At 44.0% G+C, this 8,358-nt stretch overlaps 1 protein-coding gene across 1 annotated transcript in view; it reads right to left on the bottom strand.

Annotated features, from left to right (window-relative positions):
• The window catches only part of LOC100941590 (cytochrome P450 4F22), a 27,208-nt gene that overhangs the window by 8,925 nt on the left and 9,925 nt on the right, over positions 1-8,358 (bottom strand). Inside the window, exons 4-6 of the mRNA XM_003796511.1 lie at positions 3,848-3,901; positions 3,602-3,729; positions 3,313-3,434 (exon numbers count right to left, since the gene is read on the bottom strand). Of these exons, the coding sequence (XP_003796559.1) occupies positions 3,313-3,434; positions 3,602-3,729; positions 3,848-3,901 (304 nt within the window). The remainder of the gene's footprint in view (positions 1-3,312; positions 3,435-3,601; positions 3,730-3,847; positions 3,902-8,358) is intronic.

Raw genomic sequence — 8,358 nt, 5'->3', positions numbered from 1 at the left:
TGGTGGTTCACGCCTGTAGTCCCAACTGTTCAGGAGGGTGAGGTGGGAGGATCCCTTGAGTCCAGGCACTGGAGATTGCAGCAAGATATGATGATGTCACTTAACTCTTGCCCAAGTGACACAGCAAGACTCTGTCATTAAGAAAAAAAAAAAAAAAACTCATCCAAGATCATGCCTTTCATACACAAACTAACCAGTGCTGAACACATACTCTAGCCTTAATCAGGCCAAGTCACTATCCCCCTGCCTCAATCACCCAAGGGCTGGGTACCAGACAACTAAATGCAGCTCCCACGTACCACAGAGCCTAGTGAAATTATTCAAACTGCCCAATCCTAAGCCTCCTTACCCTGCCTCACCCATTCATTCTCATGGAAACTACACAAAAAGGCTTTTGCCCATGTTTTCTCATGACTGATTCTAGTACTTCCCTGTGTGGCCTTGCATGCTGTAATATGCCTCCTCTTCTTGGGAACTATAAAAAACAAACTAGCTTTTAAACATCAATGATTCCCTGATCCGCAGGCCTCACCATACTTGAATAAAACCAAAATCTCAGACCCAAAGAGTGATAGGGATATAGCAATCATAGCATCACTAAAACCAAATGGCTAAAACCCTCAGAGTGGAAGAAAATATTTGCAAATCAATATGTGTGATAAAGTAAGAGTACCTAAACTAGATAAAGAACTCTTAAAACTTACTAATAAAAAAGAAAATAACCCAATTTAAAAACGGACAAAGGATCTGAATTGACATTTTTCCAAACAAGATAAACAAATGACCAATAAGCAAGTGAAAAGATGCTTAACATCATTAATCATCAGGGAAATCAAGTCAAAACCACCGTGAGATGTCACTCTACCCCAGCAGGATGGCTAGAATCAAAAAGACAAATAAAAACAAGTGTTCGTGAGGGTGTGGAGAAATTGGAACCCTCTGCATAAAATTTAGGATTGTGATGATGAAGCGGGATGAGGATGAGGAAGAGGAGAAGAAGAAATTGGAACCCTCATACACCACTGGTTGGAAAAGCAAAATGGTGCAATCACTCTGTGAAAAAAAGTCTGGAAGTCCCTCAAAAGGTTAAAGACGAAGTTATCATATGACCTAGCAGTTCTGCTTCTAGATATTAAGAGAAAATTAAAAATATATGTTTACACATAACCTTATATAAGAATGTTTATAGCAGCATTATTCTTAATAGTCAAAAAATGAAAATAATGTTTATCAATGGGTGAATGATGAAACAATTCATGGTATTATGTGATGAATGAAATATTATTCAGCAATGAAAAGAAATAAATTTCAGATGCTTGCTGCAACATCGATGAATCTTAGAAATTTCATGCTGAGTAAAACGAGTCTATCTTTGTGAAACATCTATGATAGGCAAATCTATGGAGACAGAAAGTAAATTGGTGATCGCCTAGCCATGAAGAAAGAGGAGGGCAGGGACTGCTAAAGTGTGTGGGGTTTCTTTGGGAATGATGAAAATATTATTTTTTTTTGAGACAGAGTCTCATTTTACTGCCCTTAGTAGAGTACCATGGTGCCATAGCTCACAGCAACCTTAAACTCTTGGGCTCAAGTGATCCTCTTGTCTCCACCTCCCAAGTAGCTGGAACAACATGCACCCTCCACAATGCCTAGCTGTTATTTCTTTATTTTTTATTTTTTTTAGAGACAAAGTCTCATTTGTCCCTCTTGGTAGAGTGCCGTAGCATCACAGCTCACAGCAACCTCCAGTTCTTGGGCTTAGGTAATTCTCATGCCTCAGCCTCCCGAGTACCTGGGACCACAGGCACCCACCACAACACCCAGGTATTTTTTGTTGCAGTTTGGCCAGGGCTGGGTTTGAACCCGCCACCCTCAATATATGGGGCCGGCGCCCTACTCACTGAGCCACAGGCACCACCCAATGAAAATATTCTAAAGCTGATTATGGCGATGGTTGCGTAACTCTGAATATACTAAAACTAATTCAGTTGTGTACTTTGAGAAACTCTAACCAGCCTAGGCAACATAGAGAGACATCCTGTCTCTACAAAAAATCAAAAACCTTAGCCAGCGTGGCGGTGCATTTCTGTATTCCAGCCTATGTAACTGAATGAGACCCTGTGTCTATAAATAAATAAGTAAATGTCAAATTAAATTGTTAAATAAAATTAAGTGAAGCAGGTTTGCAAGGAGCTGTCCTTAGTCCTGACTGGAGCATGTTTACATGCATGTATTATAGTCTGTCATTTTCTCATTTTTTTATTTGTTCATGGTTAACTGCTTGTCTTCCCTCCAAAATTTAAGTTCCTGAAGAGCAGATCTTTGTCTGTCTTGTTGACTACTGTATTTTCAATACCTAATCCAGAATTGGCACATAGTATGCATTCGGTAAATAGCTCTTGGATTAATTAAGTAATTAATTACTAAGGTCATCTCTGCCTCCTCCAACCAAGATATATCCCTACATTCCCCAAAGAAACAAAGTCGTCAGCTTGTTACTGAGAACCTACTGTTTGTTATAGACTTTACTTTCACTATCTTCCTTATTTTTTTTTTTTTTTTTTTTTTTTTGCAGTTTTTGGCCAGGGCTAGGTTTGAATCCGCCACCTCCAGTATATGGGGCCGGCACCCTACTCCTTTGAGCCACAGGCACTGCCCTCTCCTTTGTTCTTTATATCTCCACTTAGACTATAAACCCCATGGAACTGTGACTGTTTGTTGCTCATAGCTATATTCTCAGCACTTATCATAGTGCTAGGCACATAGTAGGTACACAACAAATACACAACAAACCAGGGGAATACTTATTTTATTTTTTTTTACTTATTTTATTTAATTACTCAACAAATATTCCCTGAGCATCTACCATATGCCAAATCAGTGCAACAAATATTCACTCTTAAAGCTTCGCTCAAAGAGCCAAACATTATCATCTTTGTTTTACAAACAAGAAAAGTGAAGCTCAGAAAATGAGGGTGGAGGAGACACTGTGGAAAGATCACATGCTCTTCGTGAAAGAATGAAAAGAAAACTCACACTTCCTGAGCTCCTACTATATGTCAAGCCAGTGACTCACACAATCTCATTTAATTCTCCCATGATGACTACAGAAAAGGAATTGTGCTGTCCATTTCTTAAATAAGGAAACTAAGGCTCAGAGAGGTGGTGTCCATTTCCTAGAACCACACATAGACTATTGGGGCAGAGCTTCTGCTGCCCAGGGTTGCCTAACACCTGGGAGTTCCCTTTCTTCTGCTACCACCTTCCCCCTGAAGCAGGGGGCTCCACCTTCCCAAGGAAGGTCACACTCACTCTTGGCAGTTGCTGTTGTGGCTGAAGACACACTTCTGAAGACTGTCCAGGGTCATGAGGCTGACATGTTCAAACATGTCAAGAGAAACCACCGAGCCCTCCACCAAACGCCGCCATTTAGCCTGGAAAAAAGGCACATGGTAAGTGGGTGTGGAGACCACAGATGGGGAGCTGGCCTAACAAGGATCTGGCGGCCCATTTTATAGATAAAGAAAGAAGTGAGGCCTTCTGACATCATATGACTTGCATGTGCGTTGGAGCCCAGACCAGTCTCACTCCCAGGACTCACATGCATGACATCAGTGCACTGGTTGAAGATCTTCATGTATGGCTTCAGGATGTCGAAGTGGAAGGCAGGTGTCAGCAGGCGGCGGTGCCGGCTCCACTTGTCACCTTTGCTGAGCAGCAGCCCATCCCCTGGGCCCAGAGGACTAAAGTTAGAGGCCTTGCCTGTTACTCTAAAACCCTCCAAGGAACCCCACACCCAGATCTCTATTCCCTGAAGCACCAGCCCGTCTGCCCACTTGGCACTCACCTAGCCATGGTTTTAGGAAGCCATAGAAAAGGTCATCCTTGGGGGCGATGGCAGCTGTGGAGTTACAATGATGACTCAGAACAGATTTCTGACCACTGACTTTTGACTACAACTTCCCGGGGCCTCCTCTCTGGGCTTCACATCCCACCTCACGCTGCCAATCCATCCTCCACACTTGCCCTGTGAAGTTCCCTATAACGCACTGATCTGAACATGAACTTACCCTGTTCAAATACCTCCCATGGCTCCCCACTACTCTTGTAAAAAAAGTTCCAGTTCAGCCCAGCATTAAAGGCCCTGCCCCATCAGACCCTTGTATGTCTCTCCCATGTCATCCTTCAACATACACCAGATAACCCCATTCCCATGGCAGGCTATCACGCCCCTCTGAACCTCTGGCCACACTGTGCTCTCTTTCCAGAATCGCTTTCATTATTTGAATCTCCCCCACATCCACCCTCCTTTATCCAACTAGCTCAGGCCATCTGAATCACACCTTCTGTGCTCCCAGCCTCCAGCCTCGTCCTCTCTAGTCTGTCTCTCATGCTGGCTCCACGGGGATCTTATCTGACCAGGTATGTGTTCCTGCTCACACACCCATCACCCTCATGCACCAGCCACTCATCCCGTTTTCAAAGCCCTGAATGATCTTCTCTTGTCCAGACCTCTCTCAGGACACCTCTATCCTCCACTACCTCCCATTCAACATCACAGAACTAACATCAGAATTTTTCTCAGTTCCTCCCAAAGGTTTTGTGCTCTCTCTGCTCTAAATCTTTCCACTAGCTGCTCTCTTGGTCCCAAACATCTCTTCCCTCATCGTCTGCTCTCAACTTGGATGCCCTCTCTCCACCAATTATTCTTTGTTGCACTCACCATGTTACAAGCCCCTTGAGGGGAGAGGCCATATTGGTCACTGATATATATTGATGCTCAAGAAATTTTTATTGACTGTAATCCTAGCACACTGGGAGGCCAAGGCAAGAGGATTGCTTGAGTTCAGGAGTTTGAGAACAGCCTGAGCAAGAGCAAGACTCCTTCTCTACTAAAAGTAAAAAGATTAGTGGGGCATCATTGCACATGCCATAGTCCCAGCTATTTGGGAGGCTGAAGCGGGAGGATTGCTTCATCCCAGGAGTTTGAGGTTGCAGTGAGCTAAGATAATCCAACTGCACTCTATTCAAGGTGACAGAGTAAGACCCTGTTTCAAAAAATTTTTTATTGAATAAGTGGATCAATCAATCAGGGAATAGATGAATGGAAGAATAAATGGATGGATCTTCCTTCTATAAACTTAACAAATTCAGGATTGAAAGGGCAGAGCCCAAGAAGGAAACACCTAAAACTCGGGCAACATTACTTTTGCCTGAATGTGACTCAGCCACCTAAATACACACATGCACCCCAAGAATTTGCCGGTTGCTTGCCTCGTCATCTGCCTTCTCATTCTCCCACACAACACACCTCTTCTGCTGCCTTCCTGTGCCCAACCCATGCTGGGGGAAGCTGGGGACCCAGCGATGGCTCAGCACCACACCCTGACTGAAGGAGGAGCTCCCAGGTAGGGTGAGAAAGGAAAGCAAAGACACATCAAAGGGCTGTTGGAAGTCAGGGCAGTCTTCCTGGAAAGGACGGTAAGCCTTGAAGGTCAATGGCTTCCCTGCTCAAACATCTCCTGTGGTTCCCTGTCACTCAGGACAAAGTACAAGCTCATTCACTTTGAAATCCAGTGTCTGCTTAACTCTGGGTGTCTTTTTCTACCACCCCTGACATATCACCTTGACTCCAGTCATCACAGGTACCTGAATTCACTTGGAACTTTCATACACCTCCTTCTTTTCACTGGCAGTACCCTCCATTTGGGACTCCTCACCTGGCAAATCCCTATGCATCCTTCAAGGCCTAACTTCAAGAAGCCTTCTTCAAGCCCTTTTCCCTGCTAAATCCTAGCTCTCCCATCCCCAGGTCCCTCCTCCACTCCAACCCTGACCATTTGTTACTAGAAGAGTCTGTGTCCAGGTTACCTCTCACATTAGTTCCCCCTCCAATACAAAGGGGAAGGAACGCCTTCTTTGGAGGAGACTCTGTAAGAAAAGCCTCCACCTGGTTCCCAGTGTGGAACAGTTCTTGAATAGGAAGCTGTGGTTGAACACTTAGGTTCTGAGCCAGCTAGCTCTAGGTTCAAATCCCAGCCCTGCAACTAACTAGATATGTGAGTCTGGACATGTTATTACCACCAAAAGAGGAAATCGAACAATCCTCCCTCGTAGCATCTCTATGTGACTCAATAAGCTAATGTTCCTGGCACAGGGTGGCTGCTCATTGAATATGTGTGTACATGAATGAGTAAGTGACAAACTGTTGGCTATTTTTATTACCATAATTGCAATGAGTCCTTATTGCCTAAAAAACTTGTGAGATGAATACTTAGGTGCCCAACCGGTGAAAAAATGAATGCATGGCCACTGTGGAAGACAGCAAAATGGTTCCTTAAAAAGTTAAACATAGAATTACCATATGACCTGACAGGTCATGGCTGACAGAGTGGTGTTAGTTCCGTTCTACTTTTAGGTATCTGCCTAAGAGAAATGAAAACATATCATCACACAAAAACTTGAACAGATATGCTCATAGTAGCATGGTTCACAGCACCCTAGCCCATCAATGGATGGATGGATAAACAAAATGGGGCCCATCCCTCCAGGGCAGTATTATTCATCCATAAAGAGGAATGACAGCCTGAGCAACATAGTAAGAACTCGTCTCTACAAAACAGTAAGAAAAATTAGTTGGGCACAGTGGTGTGAGCCTATAGTTCCAACTTCTCAGGAGGCTGAAGCAGGAGGATCACTTGAGCCCAGGAGTTGAGGTTATACTGAGCTATGATAACACCATGGCATACTAGCCTGGGCAAAAGAGTGTCAAAAAAAAAAAAAAAGAAATGAAGCACTGACACCAGCTTTAACATGAATGAACCTCAAAAACATGGTGCTGAGTGGAAGACACCAGACACCAAAGGCCACATTTTATGTGATTCCTCTTATATGATATACTCAGAATAGACAAATCCAAAGAAAGAGTGTAAATGTGAGGTTATCAGAGGGTAGGAGGGAGGAAGAAATGGAAAGTGAATACTTCATAAATATAGGGATTTTCATGGGGCAATTAAAAATTTTGAAACTAGAAAGAGCTGGTGGTTGCACAACGTTAGGAGTACACTAAATACCACTGATTGTTCACTTAAAATGGTTAATTACATGATACGTAAATTTTGCTTCAATACAAAAGAGTATATAAAAGCAAGCTATAATTATATGCCTATTATGTCATAAATCATCCTCTATAAAGCATTTTTACCTACTTTCTTTTATTAATATTCCCTATTCTGAAGATTCATAAGATAATGAGGAAACAGAGACTCCAAAAGGAGCTGTGCCTGCCTCATGGCCCAAGGGCTGTGTTGGTCCAAACCCAGAGCAGCAAGTCTCCCATCCAGTGGGGGGTGGATTTTGTGACTTTCGGGTGGGCCTGTCCAATGCTAGGCAGAAGCACCTGAGGGTAAGGAGGCCTTAGCTCAGGCTGACTCAACAGTCCCACCCTCTCCATCCTTGAGTTCCCTATCCAGAAGATGCCCTGCCTGTCCTGAAGGAGGGAAGGGCAGCAAAGGAGAGATCAAGAACCTGAGCATCTACTAAGTGCCATGCCCGTGCTGGAGGCTCTACTCTTTAGTCAACTTGAGACCAACGACTATATAGGATGGTGCTCAAGAAACTGATGCTCTAAGAAAAAAGGAGGAGGGAGAGGGGGGAGGAGGGGAAAAAAGAAGAAAAGGGGGGAAAGAAAGAGAAATAATAGTGTATATAGTTGGGCACAGTGGCTCATGCTTGCAATCCCAGCACTTTGGGAGGCCAAGGTGGGAGGATCACTTGAGGCCAGGAGCTCAAGACTAGCCTGGCCAACATAGCAAGACCCCATTTCTACAAAAAATATTTTTTTAAAAATCAGCTGGCTGGACCAGGCATGGTGGCTTAAGCCTATAATCCTAGCACTCTGGGAGGCTGAGATGGGTGGATTGCTGGAAGTCAGAAGTTCAAGACCAACCTAAGCCAGAGCGAGACCCCATCTCTAAAAACTAGAGGTACATTGTGGTGGGCGCCTGTAATCCCAGCTACTTGGGAGACTGAGACAAGAGGATCACTTGGGCCCAGGAGTTGGAGGTTGCTGTGAGCTATGATGCTACAGTGCTCTACAGAGGCAACATAGTAAGACTCTGTCTCAAAAAAAAAAAATCAGCCGGCCATGGTGGCACACACCTGTACCCCTAGCTACTTGAGAAGCTGAGATGGAAAGATCACCTTGAGGTCAAGAGTTCAAGGCTGCAGTGAGCCATGATCACACCAATGTACTCCAGCCTAGGTGACAGACAAAAACCCTATCTCTAAAAAACAAGAAAAAAGAAGAAAAAGTATATTAAAAAGGCAGAAGTGGGCTCGGCGCCTATAGCTCAACCG

The sequence above is a fragment of the Otolemur garnettii genome, unplaced genomic scaffold (assembly GCF_000181295.1).
Source record: "Otolemur garnettii isolate 467f Iridium unplaced genomic scaffold, OtoGar3 scaffold00105, whole genome shotgun sequence".
Taxonomy (NCBI): Eukaryota; Metazoa; Chordata; class Mammalia; order Primates; family Galagidae; genus Otolemur; species Otolemur garnettii.
The sequence above is the reverse complement of the archived record's forward strand: the minus strand, read 5'-3'. Positions and strand labels throughout refer to the sequence as shown.